This window comes from Cyprinodon tularosa, unplaced genomic scaffold (genome assembly GCF_016077235.1).
Source record: "Cyprinodon tularosa strain WSP-4 unplaced genomic scaffold, ASM1607723v1 ctg52, whole genome shotgun sequence".
Classification (NCBI taxonomy): domain Eukaryota; kingdom Metazoa; phylum Chordata; class Actinopteri; order Cyprinodontiformes; family Cyprinodontidae; genus Cyprinodon; species Cyprinodon tularosa.
Window position 1 is genome coordinate 1 of NW_024039252.1, and position 21557 is coordinate 21557.

Here is a 21557-nt window from a genome sequence, read left to right on the forward strand (position 1 = left end):
AGCAGCCCTCAAAGGCGTAAGCAGTTGGTCTGGGGAGCCCCAATGTCACTTGCCAGGGCCGTATTGGCACAGTTACCCAGACGGGCAGTAGGTGGCCCCCCTCAAAATTTCTTTAGAAATTTTCTAGTTTTATATAATGTTATATTATATAACATGTATTATATTTCTATATATTATAAAACCAAGACTTTAACTTCAGAATGTACCTTTTTTGCAATCAAATCAGATCAGCACTGTTGCAACACACAGTATATGTTTCCTTAATAATACTAATAAACACTTTTATATAAAAAATTGTTTAATTAGTGTTTTGACTGTAGATAAGAGCAATTTTACACACTACTTTCTTGAAGTCATTTCCTTAAGGAAAATGAAAATCTGCTAAACCTAAATAGGTTCAAATTTTGTAGTTTATTTTTACTGTTAATTTATGTTTTGTTTTTTCTCCAAGTTGTCCCTGGATTTAATGTCAGAAATCTAGTTACCATAGTTTAGTTAGTAATTCAAATATTTTGAAAATTTGGTCAAAGATGCCAAATTTACAGATTGTATATTTGCCTAAATCTGTCACACTGATGCCTTACCTTCATACAGCCAGTCAGCAAGCCCATTAAAGATGACCCCCTCTTTACCAGTCGAGACAAGGCGGATCGATCGACTATCCACCGTCGACCTGTAGTAGATGTTGTTTTCAAAAATGAAGATCTGGATAAAAGAGAAACAAAACACTGACAGTTTTTTTCTGTAAGCTAATAAAAGTGGTTTTGTTATCAACAGCATTGAAACATTTAAGAGGCACTTCTGCCCTCTTACCCTCTTCAAAAAATTTCAGAGCCACAAATTCTTCTTTCTCTAATAAAAAGCCTTTTGTTATAATATACACAAAAAAACTGTAGGACTCCTAGATGTTGAAAAAAGAGTAATGAGAAACCCAGCAATTAAAGAATGTCCTTATAATTTACCATGCTACTTTTTCTTGCAAGAATTAAATCCATTCACAGAAACCTTTTTTATTTCCTGTCATTGTTATGTAACAACCACTTACTGTTGCAATTTTTTTATGCTTGAAAACTTTGTAATTTCTGTAGGTGTGCAAACCTGAAATGTCTGGTTCCCTGCAGCAATTCAATCAAATGATGAAAAAATTCTTTTGAATTTTGATGACAGACTGTGCTGCAGTCACAGTCAATGTTGGATAACAAAATTAGAAAGCAGGTTAAAGAACTATTGGTCTGGCAGAATTAGAACACAATTTTCAAGTAGGTGTAACTGGTAAAAATGCAGTCCAATAACATTAGTTTCAATTTCCAGTGATGTTGTCTATCATAACCTTGACGGCTTTTAAAGGCCACCTAATATGCACCAACTCCATAAATACATTAAGTTAGATGGGGAAAAACTAGCCTTTTCTATTTCTATTTAAATGCAACCAGTATTAGAGATCCTGTCACTTTGATCAGAGAGCAAGAACTGTGAAGGCCTTAACAGCCTCATGCTGCAGACCGCTGTGCCTGAAAAAAACATCTACCCCTAATTTCATTGCATTTTTCATGCCCTTGGCAGTTTCTGTCCTTAAATTGAAACTTTGTGCAAGGACCAGACTGGCTTTACATCACTATATAGAGTAAATCTTAATCCAAACAGAAACGTTGTCTCCTCCCCTGCTGAATGTCCTGCTCAACAGAAATTTACCAAAAGTGAAAGATGTAGCAAAGACTTTGAATTGTTAATCAAGACTCACTTGTCTTTATACAGATGTCATTGCTTTGTCTTTTATAGTACAGTATAGTATAGTAGTATAGATGAGTACATTATTCCTCAGGAAATCTTTTTGAGTATATTTTTTTTTACTTTGCCATTTCAGTAAAGATAAGAGTGTGATCGATTTGTGTATGATGTACAAATTAGGAAGGGATTGGTTATGAACTGAATATGCCCAGTTAAATCTAACAAACAAGAGAAATATAAAAAATACAAAAGCAAAATTATATGGAAGGATGTCTGCCTGATGATAAAAAATAGGATGCAGTAACAACAATACAGTTCAGTGTGTATGCTGCTCTGGAGTGAAGAACATTGAAGCGGAACTATAAATAGGATCAGCAAATATTTGGATTATTATTATTTCTACACTACTACTACTACTACTACTACTACTACTACTACTACTAATAATAATAATAATAATAATAATAACCATAATAATAATAAAATTATTATGACTTTGAGAGATGGTAATTTTTTTTTACCAGTGTCTTTATAAAGAACATTATGGATGCTAATCAAATGCTTATATGTCAACTCTATTGTTATAATATTATATTACCATGTCTGCACTCCCACATATGAAGTCCACTCTCTATTTCAAAGCAAAAAAGCTAAGAAAAAGTATATCCTCTAATATTACAGATTTATTTATAGATGTTGGAGCTTGGTCTGTTTTTCAGTGTAGTTCTGTTTCTCTGACTGTGACTAACTGTATATGCTCTCTTTCATCCTCTGACATGGGAGCTGGCTCGGAGCTCGTCTGCCCGGCTGTGTGTTTCCTGGATAGGGCCGCCGGTGGAGCTGGTTGGCAGTTACCTGTTTGTAAAATGCTTCTTTTATTACGACTGCTTCTGTCTTCTGTTATGGATTTAAAACAAAAACAGCAAACTGACAAATTTGTATCACTAGGTCAAAGATATATATATACCCCCAAAACAGATTTGGATATCATCTGCAAAAACCTGATTGGTGCAATTCTAATCAATATAGGAGTTGGTAAAAATAGAGAGACTGGTGGGTTGCTAGTGTTGCAAAACAACTTCGGTACATGACTCATTACATACAGCAGACTCAAAGCTCAGAATATCAACTTGCACTCCAAATGATCGAAAGGGAATTAAATCCTTGGACTGACAACCCCAAAAATCCCAAATTACACCTATCTCAACAGGTGTTTTTCTCTCTTGTTTTTCACTCCCACTTCTGTTTCTACTTTTAAGAATTTAAAGGAAGGCGTTAAACAAGTTTAGGGGCAGAGAAATTAAAGAAGCTACAGATCAGAAATACATGTAGAGCTTCTGACTGATGTTTGTACATCTTGGATTAACAGGGTGAAATGTCCAGTCCTCATGAAACTCCTTTTGATTTCTTGTTTTTTGTAAAATCCACATTGCTTTGTCAGGATGACCTCATTTTTCAGGTGTTGACCCAGCCTTGCTGATTGCAGTGTCACGGTAGAGTAATAGCTAGTCATTTAAAGAGGGCACTGCAGGATCCATCTCACTGTACGTATGATGCCTCACTGCACGCTGCACACACCTTGGTTTTATATGCGGATGATGAATTGTTCCAGTTCTGATAAACTTAATGGGAAATCATTACATTCACAAACTGTGATGGGGGGAAAGAAAACATGTCCAGGTCAGACGGATAGGAAAAATGAGAGCTCATCTTTGTTTTCCAGCACATCCTCTGAGGCTCATTAAATCAAGAGCAGAGCTACAATACAGCTAAGGCTCTGTGAAAAAAACAATCAGGTGTACCATTACCGTATGTAAATGAACCTACCGTCTTCCCCAGCAGACAGAGTCTCATCCAACTCAAAATGGTAATGTTTTTTCAAAGAAATGCATCGGTAATCTTAGCAGTTATCCAATAAGAGCAATTATGGTTTAAATTAGGGCTGAGGAAACACAGGAGTAATAAACTAAAAAGATAAAGAAAAACTAATTAAGACAAGAGTAGAAAAAGGAATCCAAGGAATAAGAATGATAAAATAAAACATTGTTGGTGCTTGAATTTATTGCACCTTTTAAATTTTATTCAAGGGGAAAAAAGTTTGTTTTTCTCTTGCTCCATTTTCTGTTGTTGTGTTTGGACTAAATGCATCTTATGTAATATAAAATATCAAGCTCTTTTTTGTATGTAATAATGCATGTTATTTCAAGGCTGATGTAGAGCTGAGCTAATGTAATGAATATATTAATAGACTAAAAGGGAGTCACAGAGGCCTTGTTATAAAAAAAAAAAGATCATTTGATTCTTTTTCTTGTGGTTTTTATCCCCAATAGATTCGCTTAATTGCCTTTAAATGACACAGATACCTAAGTCACAGTAGTTTTAACTCCAGAGATGCAGTTTGTGGTGTAAAAGGATACAATAATAAATGATAAGCTATGAATACATTTTGTACTATGGTCTCGAGAGACGTGTTTTGAGATCTGAAATCTCCGTCAACATCGGAGTCCTCGCAGATGTCTTCATGGGGCACATTTCTCCTCTTAAGAAGGTGTTCTTAAGAGCAGAATATAAGCAATCCACTAGATTAGGACTAACAATTTAAGAAAAAATTTCAGTTGCATTGATACCCCGTCATCTGGCTGAAAATGTCATAAACTAAAGAAAGACAGACAGACAGACAGACGGATGGAATGTTTTTGCAGAGGATGACGAGCAAGAGTTTGATTCTCTAGAATTAAACTTGAGACTGAAAGATTATTCCACACCTTGTAGATGAATAAAAATAAAAATAAAATTTTTATCTCTATTGTCAAACATTAATAAACTCACAGATTACCACCCTTCCTCTCCAAATATATATACTCTGTGCTGGATTATTAAATAGGAATAGAAAAAAACATTGTCCTTAAAATGAATACTTATGCAGTACACTTGCAATGGTTGCAAACACATTGCAGTATAAGCTAAAATACTGGCATTCTCTGTTTGAGTTAGACAGTCTGCTTGGGCAAAGATGCCATCTGCCTCTGCTCCTCTGACCGGCTCATGAACTATATAAAACTAACACTGAATGACAGTGGTGAAGGTCAAAACAAACAGTTTCAATTTTTATAGCTCATAATCCTTTGTTATAAAACACATAAATCCTTCATCCCAGAAGCTGTTAGACATTATAACCATCCCTGCTCTCTACAAACTCAGAATGTGTTACATCCCTGCTGTTATCTGCTGGGCTTCCGCAATGAAGGTCAATAGGGAATATTTCTATTCTATTCTATTCTATGTTATAAAGGCTCTCCACAAGAATGCCACCAATCAGCATGTCTAACAATAACAGGGTGGCGTGCTTACCAGCTGTTGGCCTTGGGGTCCCCATCCAGCATACTGTAGAACAGAGTCATGCACCTCTGGGGGATTTAAAGGCCAAGTCTCCCTATGGAGAGAGCAGTTTATAGTGAACTTATCACATCTACAATGCACATTACTTTCATTTGTCCCCCTTTCTATACCTCATCCATCACCCCAAACCATGTTTCCAAACACAAGCAAACTGTTCAGATGGATGTAGGGTTAATGTGCTCCGCCACATTAAACTGAACTGAAAGCCGTTTCCTTAAGGTAGCAACGGGAGCAGTTAAATATGGCTGACGTCAGTGAACTGACGAGAAAAGGTCAGACTGAGGGCAGAGATCTGTGAGGGGAAGAAGAGGTGGAGAGAGACATAATGCAGGAGGCTCTTACTGTGTCACGAGGCTGTAAATGATGTACTTGGCCAAATAGGAGTATTGATAGATCTGTTGAAGCAGAAAGAATCAGTTCAAATTAGGCAAAAGCTCAAAATTAGATTATTGTAAATGCATTATTACTGTTGTTTTACCCGTTTTACATCAAAGGCAAACATCACGTGTTTCAAGTCTGGAGAGAACTGGTATCTGGCAGCTTTTGATCGGTCCTGAACAAAATGTAAAAAATAAAACATTCATTATACAACAACTGCATTTAGGTAAATGTTTTTTTATTTTCTTACTTTCAGAGCTCTTGGAATAATGAAAACTTTCTTGTGTATGTATTGTTATGTAAATAACTTATTACAGATTTTTGGATTTCAGGAAATAGATTATCTTCTTTTTATCTAGAACTGCTAGAAGTAATTTTTCTGCATGAGTACACTCTGCAGGATTTTACACCCAAATCTTTGACTGAAGCTGGCTGTATCTGGGACTCATTAAAAACATGAGGATCAGGAGCCCTGATATTTGATGGCCTCCTTCAGTAGATTGAATATCAGGGACAGGATGGGCAACCTCAATACTGAAAGATGATTTTTTTAAATGATCCATACTCGCTGAAATACTTCACACTATGTCGCATTATAACCACAAACATTATTGTATTTCAATGCGACTTATGTAATAGATCCACCAAATGAAGTGGAAAATAATAGAGTGAAATGAAAACAATCTATAGTTGGTGTCAATACACTGTAAAATCTCCATTTGCTGCAGTTATAGCGACATGACTTTACTAGCTTTGTAGATCTATAGAAAGAAGATCATTTCAGTCTCCGCTGCTGTCTGAAGACTTATGCATGGAATAAACAATGTTTGACGAGTTGTTTGGTTTGAGATGCTGTTTAAAACTTAACTCTGCTTTTAACTTCTCCACGACTTCCTCTATTAGCTGTCTTCTGTGTTCATGGTCCTCATTATGTTTTTGAGGTCTTTGAAAAAAAAAAAATAAGCCCTGAAAAAAACAACTTAAAAACCATAAAAAGCCACTTCCATCAGCACTAATTTATTAATGTTGAAGGAATTAATTTACCGGTATATTAATCTATTAGGAAAAAGTCCTAAATAATATATAGAGAGGTTTGTGGTTCTGGCATGGGTAAATGGCATAAAATGCAAAGGGGTATGATTGCTTGTAAAAAGCACTTTAGCATGAGCTTAAGAAGAGGTCAACAATGGCCAAGCATTGAGAAAAACTTGACAGATGGAAAATATGCTTCTTGTGTAATTTAGCACTTAATCCTTCATCTTTTTCTTTGATTATCCTCCTTCTCTAGGTCTGACATACTGCTCACCATAAAACATTGAGTGGCAGTTTTCAGTATGGGGCACGACTTATAACACCCAAACTGACCCTCTGCTGGTATTTTTGTCTGTTCTTTGCTTAATGTGCCAGAGTTAAAAAATCTTAACTCTGAACTTTCACAGTATATTATGGGTTACCCATTTTTTTATCAATGTAATCACATCACAATTTTAAGTGCTGGTTAAAAAATAAATAATAAAATATATAACAAAAATAAATAAATAAACAAGTTGTTGAATAAAACAATGCACACTGTGTAATGTCTTATTTGACCAACTGCACCTCAAACAACTCACCCACCTTGGCTGCTGCTGTCCAGAGGGCCTGTTGGGGCCTCGATTGTAAGACAGCCTTGCTTCTGTCAGTGTGCCCCAGGGCAGCTATGGCTACAATGTATCATACCACTGTTAGTGTGTGAATGTGTGTCTAAATGGGTGAATGTATGGATTTAGTGAAAAGTGCTTCGGCGGCTTTGGACTTGTCAAATCCCTCTTTAAGTACAGGTCATTTACCATTTCGCAAAACATGCATATTCCAACTGTGTAAGTAAGTCATACTCACAAACAGCTGGTTTGACACAATGATCTCCTCTTTCTGTGTTTCCGCATTAAACCTGAGAACATTACCATTTCTTGATCGAAACAGCAGTTCTTTGTCTGTAAATTACACATATGACAATACAGTTAGGGAGTTCGATTCTGAACAATCTAAAGACATAAAAAGCTTAAACTGCATTAAACAAGACTTCATTGTTTTTTTCCGATAGTCTGGCTTAAATTTAAAGGGAAAACTGTACTAAAAAGAGCTATAATTGCTTAGTTAACAGGTAATACTTAGTTCTTATATTGATTCTTAGAACATAAGTTAATTTCATTGTTGAACATTAAACAAATATAATTAAAGTAATAAAGAGTCAGTAAATACAGCAGTTCAGGGCTCAATCCATACTATCATAGTAAAATAAAGGCAAGGTGATACTTCCCTGTCCCTTTGACAATGGCTGGCAAACTATTAAAATGTTGTTTACAGGACTGTTTTCTATGTATTAATACAGACTCTGGATAGTAGAAAAAAAATGTAGACATTTAGAATATTTATGCAGGATAAACTGAAATGTTATATATTTAGATAAATCCTGATAAGTCAGTATTTCAAACAATTGGGTTGTAGAAAAAAATAAGGCTGAATCAAAAATGGTAGTTTTATTAAAGCCAAAATCATTTTGATGTGAAACTTAGAAACATTCTAAGGTTAGAAACAATCTCTTTCCACATCTGACACATTTTTCTTTGTGTGGAAAGCTTCCTTTGTGCAAAGAAAAAAGGGCAAATGCTGACATTTTATCTTCAAATCATGAATCTATTGACTTAAACACTGTTTGATAATGCAGAGCAAGAAGTGAGCTTAATGAGAGATGAACTGTTCAACACAAAAACAATCCTACAAAAATTGCAGTCAAGGGTTGCTTAAAAAAGAATCTAAATCAAAAGACAAAAAACAGAGTCAGCAAGGTCCAATTTTCTGATGCCTTTGATGTTTAAAAAACAAAAAACAGCTAACTCTGAAGGAAACCTAGATATTTCTGTTCAGTAAACTATATCCACATGTTAAACTACCTTTCAAAGCATAAAAACAGGGAAACAATACATAAAATTACATATTTTTGTTCCTTATTTGGAACAACTTAGTTATTTCAGTCTAACATATTCATAATATTTTTGTAATAAAATAGATTTGAAACCACTGAGGGGTTTGAATCTTTTTATATATTCTGTTACATCTCAGCAGACAGAAAGCAGCCCCTCTTTGTTTTAGAGATCAATCTGAAGGTTGAATCTTTGTTTTTGGATCTGGGACTGTGAGAAACTCAGAGGTGAGTAAAAGACTTCAGAGGCCAAATGTGATCAGAGAGAAACAGGGATCAATTACGCTCTGCTGTGAATGAAGTTCAAAAAAATATTGATGAGAGTCACTGGAGTGAGAGGCTGTCCCGTCGGGTTTCTTATCAGAAGGTCATTAGCAACAAATGGATGCTGATTGCTTTAACTTAAATGACAAGTGCAATGTCACACAATTGATTGCAGGAGTTTTGTCAGGTGCTGAAGGCGTTTTCATCACAGTTACAAATAAAGGGTGCAGACAAGTGAGAATGTAAGTAATTATATGCTAATAAGGTGTTAATGTAAGTAATCAGAGGATAATTGGAAGAACATGGACAGATGGTTCTGTCACATGCCAAGTCTCAGCTCCAATCAGATGTGCAAAAGCAAGCTGATTTAAACCAGAAAGCATCTATATGGGCCTTAGAAAGTAATAAAACCAAAAAAATTGTTAGTTTCTCAAAATAAAGCAAACATTAACATTGAAAATATATATTAAATTTTTTTTAATAGAAACGCATAATGTAGTAGTGCAGTTAACTCAGTTGAAAACAAAGAAAAGTTTTGACATCTTTGGTTGCAATCCCTGTGACATAAAGGAGAGCTGTAGCTAGAGCTTCAAATCAAAAAAAGGTTTTCTAGACATTTTTTTCCTTTTCAGCTGCTTTATTTAAAGAAATGTTTAACTGGAAAACATAATTAATCTCTGATGGTTTAATGAGGTTTTACTGTTAAGGTGATGCAGTTTGGACTGAAAAGGCTGCATAGATTTAGAGAAGTTTAGCTGCTCAACAGAAACATCCGATGAGAATAAAACATAAAACAACAAAGATCACTAATATTACTTAGGAAGAAAACAAGAAAAAAAAAAACAATTATTGAAAAGTCTATCAAAATGTACAGGTACATTAACCAGGCTTTAAAATACATTTTATGTGATAAATAAAAATTTCTAACAGCATGTTGTAGCTTTTCTCATTATATGTTGTTTTCACTATGTTTATTCCAAAATTAGTCTTGGCTTATTGTGCTTTACACTAGACTAATGATAATAGGTGATAGTTTATTTATGCAACATTCAATTACATTGAATATATTATATTATACTATTTAAAATATATATTTACATAAAAACAAGAAGAAGTTGTGTACATGGACAGATAAATCAATACAAATATAAAGCCAAATAAAGAACTATAGGCCTTTTGATTTGAAAGCTGTGTTGTTCTTGTAAGTATATAAAGATATTGTTATCATTTTTTTTTTTTACCCACAATGCAATACTAATATTTTGCCATTACTTTCAAAAAGGTTTGTTGTTGTTAGCATCTTAAACAAATGCATCGGTGTTCCTATAAGAAAAAAAAGCTGATATACTAGTTTTTTTAATCGTGTTTAACATTTTTTACAGTCTTTTTCCATATGCTGGTTGCAGTGAAAAGTGGAAGAATATCTTCAGAGAGCTTGAGTTGATAAACAGTTTGGCTGAAAAAAGTTTTCAATAAAAAAGGCTTTCAAAGTGTGGTACAAGCACAACATTATAGTTAGTGATAATTATTCACCAGGTGAATACATACATGTTAAACATTAATCAGGAACAACAACCTAAGATATACTCAGTACGTCTTTGTTGCTATTCCTTGGAGATTATATGAAAGGAAAAAAATAAATAAATAAACTATACCAAACCTAGGATTGTGGAGTTGGTTTGTGAGGTTTTACTCAAACTTTTGTTTGAGTAAAACCTCACATCAATTTTTCAAATTGAAAATATTTGGAACAATTTTCCCAGCGAACATCAGGGGGCGCTAAGTTTGCTGGTCTAGCAGGGTTGAGCTCCATTGCCAGCTTCCATCTCTGTTTTTACTTCAGAGGAGACAGCTAGAAATGTATATTGCAGAACATCTTTTGCGTCTGTTATAATGAAGTAGTTAAAACTCGCCAATACAGTTGAAATTATTCACTTAATTATTTGCTTTCTAAGAGCAAACATAGTTATGTGGCTCCAAGAAAACAGTTTTGTGTTCTTAGGATTTTGTTGAAAAACTATAAAGAGCAAAAGGATAAAGACAAAAGGTTCTTTTCTACTTTACTTTTGGCACATAAGCAGGCCTGAAAACAAAGCAAATTTGGCTATTATCCGTTCTTGATTTAGCTCCAGCAGAACTGAACTGTTACAGCTCTCGGTGTCTAAGCTCTCATCTTTGTTTTACCACTTAGAGACATAACATACAATTAAAATAAATATTTAAATTCACTTCAATTAAAAATATTTTCCTCAACCCGAAGCAATTTACTTCTGGACATGCCATTAGAGAAAATTTCACTTGGCTTAAGAGCTTAAAATGGATCCACAAAATGAGTTGATCTGATTCTGATTTCTTCTTTATGAATTATTGAAAAAAAACAAAAAAAAAACGTTTTTAGCTTGTACTAACTAAAATGTCTCTAAATGTACATTCTTATCAATGTAGGCTGCACAAAAATGTTCAGGAAGCTTTACCTGCAGAAAAAGATGTGCCAGACTTTAATAGCAGTGGTACATTGTGAGTCAAGAAGAAAAATGTCAAGCTGTCTGAGTATGGGTTGTGTTTTGACAAAGAAGTCAGATTTTAAATGTCAAAGCTAAACTGGTAACGCACCACTAAGCCATTTAGCGTCTGGGTCATGGATTCGGAGGTCCGCTCCAAAGACGTCATCCAAGGTTACTTTCTTCTTAAGAGCGAGGCTGTCATCTTCACCTGTCAAACACATCAGTTAGATAATAAAGCGTGGATAAATTAAATATTTTAAAATAATTTCTACAGTGACAACAAGATGTTCAGATTAACCTAATGAAATACAAATTACATTTATTGTCTTATAAAATGTGACTAAACTTCAGCTTCTGTGAGTGATAGTTAACATTCATTACTCTTTAAAAATTCTGATGCTTACTTGCACAAAGATTACTATGCCTTAACAGAGTCAAGGAAGGCAAAAGTTAAGGCCTTGTAAGTCATATATTCACAAAATTGGCATTAATTAGACATAGCTGTACAACCAGGTTAGATTCTAAGCCACCACTCCTAGATGCTGCTCCTTTTTCTCTCCTTTTTTAAAACATACTGCTTCTCAGGGTGAGGCTATTGGAACATTTTAGGCAAGGTAACAAGAAGAAAGTTGTAAATCCCAACAAATCTGGTTCATCAGTATAATTTGCTGCATGCCAAGATGGGCTGAAAGGCCAACCAGAGAGGAAGTAGCCATTAGTTTAAAGGTATAGAGGATGATCTTTTTATTTCGAGGTGGATTATCTAAATAAATGAGCCTCCCAATTGTCAATCATTCTGTTGATATGTTTAGGTAAGGTTGTCCTACGTGCTCCTCCCCAGTTAGCTATCTTTTTTCTGCGCATGCGTACTTTTAGGCATATATCTGTGGTGAGCTACAGTTTCAGACAGTGATTGTAGCTCAGCTTTTTCACCGCGGTTCTTTGAAAATGGTCGAGGGTCATAAAGTGTCTATGAAGCGTATGGAATGAAAATAAAGGCCCCATAAGAGGCAGATATATCCTAGAATGCGGAGATCTCTCCTCGCCAAGCATTATGAGATTTTCTGTCACAGCGGCCCGCTGTAGCCATAGGCTGTAACGACCCGACTAGCAGCAACTAATAACAAAGCTGGCACAGGCACTGCGTGGTGGAGGAGGGGTTACGGGACCTACAGGGAGCAAAAAGTAGTGAACATCTGTCCAAATGGTCAGTTAACCGAGTTAACTATAAAGTCCACTATATAGACCCCGCTCTATATATTCCAGGATGGCAGGAAAATTTTGTAATGTGGACCCAGTGAATGAGCCAGGCCCTAATGGAAGCACGAACATAAACCTGGTTTGTAGGTCCATTGCCAGAATCCAGTTCAGACTGCTGAGCCTCCAGGACTTGATCCTTAATTTCCCACGATAACACTCCCACAATGAAGGTAGGTTGAATGATGGTTAAGACATTCCTGGTTCCTGTTCACTGCAGTATTGCCCAGACAGGGCATTTGGTTTGGTGTTGTCAGAGCCTAAGCAGTAAGAGATGACCAAGTTGAAACAGGAAAAGAACAGAGACCAATGTAATTATATAGGTCCCAGATGTTTTGCTTCTAGGAGATAGGTCAGATTGTTGTGGTCAGTCCGCACAATAACAAGATGTTCAGCTACCTCCAACCAGTGGCGCCACTCTTCAAAAGCCATTTTTATGGCTACAAGGTCTCTATTGACCACATGATAATTTTGTCCTGCTTGAGACAAATGGTGGGAAAAGAAGGCACGTGGATGAAGTTTATCATCGTCAGTGAAAATGTGCGAAAAGTTTGCAACAATCCCTAAATCAGAGGTATAAACTTCAAGGAAAAACAGTTTTTTTGGATTTGCCTGAATCAGAATCAGTGGATTGGGAGCCCTTTCCTTGAGCTCCGAAAAAGCCCTTTTGGCTTCAGGTGAAATAAAAGGTAATTCGGAGGAGGTAAGGCAAGTGATGGGTAGAGAAGTTTGACTGTAGTTTATAATGAATCTGTGGTAGAGGTTACCCAATCCTAAAAACATAGTTGCTTGCAAGTTTAGGGAGTAGGCCAATCGAGTATGGCTTGAATCTTCTCTGGATCTGCCTGCTCTCCAGAATGTGTCCCAAAAAGGCGTGGCATAAAACTCACACTTTGTGGCTTTGTCAAAGTGTTGGTTCTCTAGAAGTTGTTGGAAAACTTGACGCATGTGGATCTTATGTTCAGAAAAGGTCCTAAAAAATCCAAAAAGTCATCAAGGTATACAAACTGATTTAAAAAAAAGCTCTAAGGATGTCATTCACAAGGGATTGGAAAACTGCAGGTGCATTTGTGAGACTGAAATGCATTGCCAGATATTCGAAATGACCTAGGGGGTCTTGAATGCTGTCTTCCATCTTTCTCCTTCTCTTATTCTGACCAGGTGGTAAGCATTTCAGAGATCTGACTTGGTTAAGAAATGTGAGCCATGAAGCGGTTCAAAGGCTGCTGAGAGAATAGGAAATGGATATTCCTTTTTCACAGTATTCTGGTTAAGGCCCTGTAATCATTGCAAGGTCTTACTGATCCATCCTTTAACCTGACAAAGAAAAAATCTGCTCCAACATGAGAGGTAAAGGTGTGGATAATTTCAGCAGCTAGTGACTCGTTTATGTACTTCTTGATACTCAGGTTTGGACAGGTTATACAACCTACTGGAGGGGAGAGAAACTCCAAGAAGAAACTCAATAGTACAGTCATATGGGCAGTGAGGTGGGAGAGAGAGAGAGAGAGAGCCTTACACTTAGTGAAAACCGGATGAAGGTCCTGATACTCAGGAGGAACCAGGAAGAGGTATACTCCCATTTCCTGTTCTTGACAATTTAAGACATTGCGGACTGAAGACAGTTTGACAGACAGTGGTTTATAGTTTTGCCTTAAAATTTATGAAAATAATTCATTTATATAGTTATTGAGTCAGGTAAATATTTGGTAGTGTTTGGTTTAATGAAAGGTTTTATCTGTCCTTGTGCAAATCGGTTTGGCTAACATTTAAGCACAAAATCTGTGCAGTGTGGGGACTATAAATCTGATATTTGCATTAACGGTACTCCTACTGGACTACTCGAAAATGTAACTAGCACAATCCATAGTCAAACTCTGCCAGCCTTATTTCAAGACACTTGCAGGACCCAGTCCAGGTACACCGGGTCCTTGGAGGATGCAACCACTAAAATCGGAAACAGCCATTTTTTAGCAGAAGGATGGCAGTGCGATGATAACCAAAAAAGTCAAAACAAGATCTGGAGCTGACGGATGACAAAAGAGGAGCTAGGCCATAAGTAAGGGAGCAAGCCGGTCTGAAATCTCTGAGTGTTTTCTTTTGCATTTACAGTATATTTAAGAAACAACAGCTACATTGAGGACTGACGGCCTGGTATTATTTTGCAAATGGATAATACAATTTTATTTTTTACAGACCTCAAGTTGCTTTTGACCAATAAATGTTTGAAGCTATGTTGAATATCGTCATTATAAATATTTTATGAGCTAAAAATCTGAGCAATTGTATCCCTTTGCAAGGCAGTGTAGAAGTGAGGCAAATGTCTAAAGGGAAATTGAATCTGACATCCGCCTGGAGCTTTTACCACATTATCATACCCATTAAAACAGCCATGAATAGTATTACACTTTAAAAGCTTTTTTTATCCAATGAAACAATGACTTGTCTCTGTGTAAAAAAAGAGCTCAGAATAAAAAAAGACTCCATGTCCTCTGTAAAATATTCCTTACTGCAAGAGGGTCATCAAATTAAAACAGCTGTCTGAACTGCAGGAGGGAAAATGCAGCAGTCAAGACAATCACAGGAGGTTAGTTTGCAGGCTGCAGTGCTGAAAGTAAAGTCAGCCGTGGGAACAGGAAAACTGTATGCTGTGTTAAACTGCTAAACATGTGTCTTAAATGCACAACTTGTTTGTCCCCATGGTTAAGGGGCTGTTAAGAGGATTTAAAAAAAACCTCAAAAGAGTTGTTTTATCTATTAGCAATACACTAAACATGCATCAGAATATCAACCCTTACTTTTCACAAAACATTTATGCAACACATTTTCTTAGAACTTCTCTATACAACACTTTTCTGAAAGTTTCACGATTTTTACATCTTTAGCAACTGTTTTTCAGCTTACCCAAATCATTTAATTCAAAACATTTTAAGTATTTACTTCAATTCATTGTATTTTTTTGCGTTGTGAACGTAGCATAAACCTGGTTGCAGCGTTCAGTATAAGTAACTTTTGTGACAGCGTGAGTCCAATATAAAACACAAGAACACAAAACACATGTAAATAAACATTCCTGTGAGTGGAAATAACAACTGTTTAGAAAATGTAAGAAAACCTGATAACTAAATGTGCATTATGGAAGTGCTTCAGGCCACTGGGGCAATACATTGATCATCAACTCATATAGGAGCAGACCATACAAAATACTACAAATTGAAATTATTGAACCAGACCCTATATAAACAAGAAACCTGTCTTTTTCAAGGTCTTGAAAATATGCATCTATGATTTCTATTCGGTAAGAGGGTGCCTTAAAATGGAATAGATACATTATTTTGATATATACAAAATATAATGGAAACTAGGATTAAAAAGTCCACACTAAAGCATTGAAAGGAGTCGCTCAGTAGCTTTCTGTGAAGTTTGTTGAATTTTTTTTCATAAAGAGGGGAAGACGATAAACCATGCATGTCCCATATTGTTATTTTTTTTGTTTTTTGAGGCTCAAAGAGATCTCTATATTACTTTATCTGTTTTCTGTAATCCCAAGCTCCTTTCATAGGCAAAGTACCCTCTATACTGAAACGTTTTATTGATTGTGTATATCTAGGTATGCAGTGCTTACCATATATATGCTGTGGCAAACTTTTTGCAGCCCAAGGCAACTTTTGTCAGAGGGCCCTCTTCCAAGCCTGTCCTAATGTCTCAGTAGGCCCTGAGTGTGACAGATTCTATGGAGCTGCAACAGTGTTCATTCTGCAATACCAAGGACCAGACAGTAGCACAGCTTTATATTTGGCTGTGTTCAGTCCTCTGGCCTTCACAGATAAAAAAAATTTGAGGCTGGTTTTACAGCGAGTAAAAAGTATTCATATTGTCATAGGACATCAATTTGTTTTAGTAATGCACAATTCAGTCTAAGTGGATGGCAATCAGGCAAAGAAACAATTTTACTCGTATATCTTTTTTCAAAAATAGCTTAAGTATGAAGGCACACCGAGTTTCAATCATTGGGATAAAAGCTTCCCAAACATTAGATTAACATTCTTTATATTTATATATTTCTTCCACAATAAATTTGCTGCTCATGAAGCCCTTCATTCCTGTTTTGAAAAAAACACTTTCATTAATCCTGCCGAAATTGTAATAAATAATTTACAGAACAGTCTATTGGTTGTACTCAGCACTAAGTGAAGTATTCACTATAAAATACTTTGTGTTGAGAAAAACACATTAACTTACCTATTTTAAATAAAATATAGAAACTAATCATTTTTTTCTTTTTATTATTAATATGCATGTTTTAATTTATGTAAAACTGAATCCTGGAAGCTACCATGGAAGGCTCATACTGTTCCCATCACAACCAGTCTTTAAGAGTCTTTAATCACAAGTACAGTTCAGGTAAAAGTCTCTCTGCCCTCTGTTCCTCATAATGACAGCGGAGATACTTGTCAGAGTTAAACCACCTAATATAATGCAGGGTTAATAGATAATCAGTCATAACCAACAATTGACCTATTCTGTCAGTATTCAGTTTTAATTTTCAGCCTTGGCTAATCCACTTCTTCCTGTACCTATATACAAAGATGCATAAAGGTCCATCCACCTCTGTGGATGGCAGCGCTGAGCCCTTTCTGAGGCGCTTAGTGTAAATCTTCACATAATAAAGAAAGTAGGACTCAACAGCCATTATTGCCTTTAAAGTACAATCTATCAGTCTGTCTCCTCCTGTGCTGCATCTGTGCAAATACCTTTTTGTCCCCTTCTTTTTCTTCTTATTCAGGTTGTGATGGAGCATGTAGCGATAATATGTAACGCAATAAAAATTAAGACGAATCGTTGTAAATGATATAGAAAATAGCAATTATGCATGCAATTTAGCGGCTCTTATTTGTAATCTTTAAAGATCAGTCCCTTTGTACTTACAGAGCATTAATGTATTTGCAGCGTGTTTTCACCTCTTGCCCAGAACAGATTTAAATCTTTTATTACAGTTGCACATGTTGGTTTTAGATCTCCCTTATGACAATACCTAATTTGAAACAAAACATGATAAATTTACAACCACTCATTCATTGAAGATTTTAACTTAGTTTAAGCAGTCGACATGACAAAATACTAGCAACAATTGCTATAAACGGACTAAATCGAACTTATAATTAGAACTTGTCTTTTGTCACATTTTTAACCAAGGAATATGTAAAGTTAAGGGAAAGAAATTTTTTCAAAAGGAACTTTAATAATCTTAAAATAAATTATCAACAGCTATAATAGCTGGTGTTTGAAATAAAATATGACTTGTAAAAGGACTGTTTTTTCCACAAATTAAATAGAACTACAGAAAATATACTATTTACAAAAATACATAATTATTTATAACTAAAGGTTTGCTTTTTTGTCTATATAATTAAATATGAAAAGTAATAAAACATGTAAACTTTTTAGGCATTATTTTTATTAAGCACCTTTCAGGTTTAGCATTATTGATATTTTTTTCCTAAATTTATTACATTATCTCCAAAATAAAGCCTTTTATTTTCTTCAAGCAAATCAGTTCATATTTACCTGCATTACTGTTAATTGCTTGCATATTTATGTATTTTTCGATTAGAACACATGCAATTAGTAAACATATCATCCAAATATCAGTTGTAGATTTATGGTAATAAAGAATAATATCCTGAGTTAAAAGTTTGGCCACATTCTGCAGTGTTAGGAAAATCTGGGCAACTATAGTAACATCTTTAAATACAAATCCCATCTTACACAACCTGGTCTGAGGAAATAGAGCATCAACAACATGAAGATATGTTTTGCTTCCATACTTTTTCTTTTTGCCCACTTTCTTTTTCTGTGAAAAGATGAAAAGACTCTGCTTCCTAGTGCGATAAAATGGTGCAGTTAAAAGATGTCAAATAATCATGACTGGTAGAAGAAAGAGGGGATTTTCTACAAGTTGCCAAAACCATCATTTGATGTGGAATTGAAGCAGCAGGAAAAAGCCTCCAAAAAACTTGAAAAACATGTGAATGTCATGGAAAAACACACTCTTTGAATGTATCACCATGTGGTCATGGCGCCCTTCAGAATATTGTTTGAGTTTTTATGTGTGATACATACTAGGCGTCAGCAAGATAACGGAGGTGACAATCAGAGAGCATATGATCAGGATGACCAGGAGGGCGATCGCTATTCCCTTCCAGTTCCTCTGAGGAGGCGCACTGCCCACGAGGTCCTAAAAACGATAAACATACAATGTGTTACAAACAGATACAGTTATAAAAAAAATGTGTTTATTTTCCAAAACTTCACTCTTCTTCCCACCTCAGCTCGTCAGCTGGATCTTTTGACCTAATCAAACAAAAACATTTTGAATTAAAAGCCTTTTCTTTTTTTCTTTTTCTTTTTTTTTAATAGAATGGTTTTGTGGCCTTTTAGGCAATTGGATGATTGTTTTTATAGAAGACCATCTGCAGCTGCACTGGACTGTCTTAAATTAGACAAAAACGGAGCTCATGAAGCTTAACCATTTAGTTTCATTTTAAATTGAAATGCTCTAATATATGAAAAAACAGACCTTTTAAACCCTGTCTATCTTACTTTAAGGGCCTTCCGACTAATCATAAACATTGAAACTGGAATGCCATAGCAACAGATGTTTGTTGTGCATCAAAATACAATTTCAGTCATCTATTTTAAATAAGCTCTGCTGGGCCTCCAGACTGTGTTTTGAACCCATCTTCGATAAGAGCTTTACTTTAACAAGAAGTAGCTTTTCAAGCCTCTTTTCAGTCACAACACAATTTTGAATCCAAAGTAAAGAACCTCCATCTAAACATCTAGACCAGCACCATTGCATCACAGAGACCATATTAATAAGATATCACCATCAGCAGCCCTTTCATGCATAGTGATCACTACAGTTTAGAGGCTTTTAAAAGTTTTTTTTATTTTTTATATATACATGACTTCAATTTTGGGCACTTGTGCATATAGTCCAGTCTAGTGGAAGCTATTCCATCATCCGCTACTAAAAAATCCCATTTGTTGATCGTTATGGTAAAAAAAAAGTCAGTAAATCAAGATGGCTTAAACACACTGAAAAAGACCAAACACCTTGGTTATTTCACTTTCTACAAGGGAGCAGAGGAACCACCATTCCAACAGAATACCATATTACAACTGGAAAACTAATTTACAATTAAATCCATGCAACTACCTTGTTGGCATACTGCTTTTTACAGTATAAAATGTATAAAGTACACTTGAGTGAAAAGATAAATATTTATAGAAGATATATTTTTTTTTAAACCTTGTTTGACATTCCTAAGGATGTATAAAAACTCTTAGTAAAATATCCTGTTTATAATAATTCATGCATGACAGGGTTAATCTCTGAGTTGTGAAAACTATGTTTTCAGACTCAAAGCAACGTGACAATAAGCAACATGGGAGCTTAAAATTATCTTTGCATAATTTAATGATAAAATTACATAAAATATATTTTTCTTTTAGGGTCAGTGTTAGCTGTGAAGCCTTTAGGAGTCTGAATACGTTATAAAAGTGACATATTTGTCAAATAACAAGACTGGACGTTTATTGGACATAAAGTCATTGTAAAGAGCTAATAGTAACTACAACCCTTTTATAAAACATGATTTAACAAGACAGGCTTATCTTTCCTACTGTAAAGATAACGTCTCTGGATGACCTTGGATGCACACAATTTTTTAAGATTAATCTCATCCCACATGGAACAAAAGCACATTGTATGGTCGCAGCTGGAAAGCAAAAGATTGGCCATTGAACAGCCCATACGCTGACAGACAGATGCTTACAACTCAACCACTTTTCGTGCACTATAACTCTGCAATCATCGAGCTGCTCCCTGCTGCTTGGCTATGAGGAGTCCCCGCAGCTTTGCCTGATAGCTGGAGTGGAGAGACGGTTTCAGAGCAGGCGCAACGGGCAGAATAATGAGCTGCTCCCCTCACGTAGCTCAGCAGATGGTAGATAGCTAATCAGCACTGTTTGAGGCGCATCTACTGGAAAAATCCACAGGACACAGAAAACATTTTAAGAGCAGACATGTGGGAGGCTGCAAACTGGTGGCCAGAGATGACTGGCCCAAACCAGAAAGCATATGTCTCCAACTACTTGGGCGTGGAGGCAATGCTCTTGTGTAATTGCACTTGCACTAACACACACAACAACACTCACTTCTAAATCTGTTGTGTCCATTGGAAAGACACAGAAACAGATGGTTTTTAAAGCAGCTTTGAATGAGGGTTAACTACCAATTTACTCTACCTCTAAGGCTCACTTCATGTTTGCATGGACTATATTTGATATTAAGCTGTAGATTAGTTATAATAGCTTTTATTTAGAACTAAAGAAAAGTTTTCTTGTTCAATAGATGATATCAGTTTCATGTTAAACAATAACCCTCATGCTTTAGTTCATACAGTATTGTTAGTCTACTACAACATGTAATTGAATGACTTGTCTCAAGGGGAAATTAGCAAACTTTACCAAATAAGCAATTTTTGAAAAGGTTAGTGAAATATTTTGTGAAGAAAAGCTTTGCTATCGGTTATAGAAAAACATGAATGAGCCCTTCACCTTCCCAGAGACCCACTCATCAGCAAACCAGGTAACCCAGGTTTGTTTCATAGAGCATGTAGGAAATAAAACTCAGCCACTGCAACTGTTGTGCCCAAAGTCTTTAACACCAAAATACCATTCTGAGGATAAAAACACAGCAATGCATCACCAGTCTGGGGGAAATATATGAAATGAAAGTAAGTATACTATTAAGGCAAGATTAAGTGATTTAGAGTGATACAGGTCTGACATGACTTTGATGACTTTATGTGGGATAATCTGGGTTGTAGACAACATGTAGACAGTGGGTTGTAGACAAGATTTCTATTATCTATCTATTCAGTGTTGCTAATTTGCAAGGGTTATTGATTAGATATTTTACTTCTGATAACTTAAGAAATAATGGTGGTTAGTAGTATATGGTAGTATTTTTTTCTCTTCCTATGCACAGTTATTTC

The 21557-nt window shown here is 35.5% G+C and overlaps 1 protein-coding gene across 4 annotated transcripts in view; it reads right to left on the reverse strand.

The window, feature by feature from the left end:
* Window positions 1–563: 563 nt before the first annotated feature.
* Window positions 564–21557, reverse strand: part of LOC119795660 (dipeptidyl aminopeptidase-like protein 6) — a 127620-nt gene continuing 106626 nt past the window's right edge. For all 4 annotated transcript variants that reach the window (XM_038303745.1, XM_038303746.1, XM_038303744.1 and 1 more), the window contains exons 2-8: window positions 18616–18730; window positions 11345–11443; window positions 7384–7478; window positions 5606–5680; window positions 5470–5522; window positions 5080–5161; window positions 564–705 (exon numbers count right to left, since the gene is read on the reverse strand). In XM_038303745.1, the coding sequence (XP_038159673.1) occupies window positions 568–705; window positions 5080–5161; window positions 5470–5522; window positions 5606–5680; window positions 7384–7478; window positions 11345–11443; window positions 18616–18730 (657 nt within the window). In that variant the 3' untranslated portion in view covers window positions 564–567. The remainder of the gene's footprint in view (window positions 706–5079; window positions 5162–5469; window positions 5523–5605; window positions 5681–7383; window positions 7479–11344; window positions 11444–18615; window positions 18731–21557) is intronic.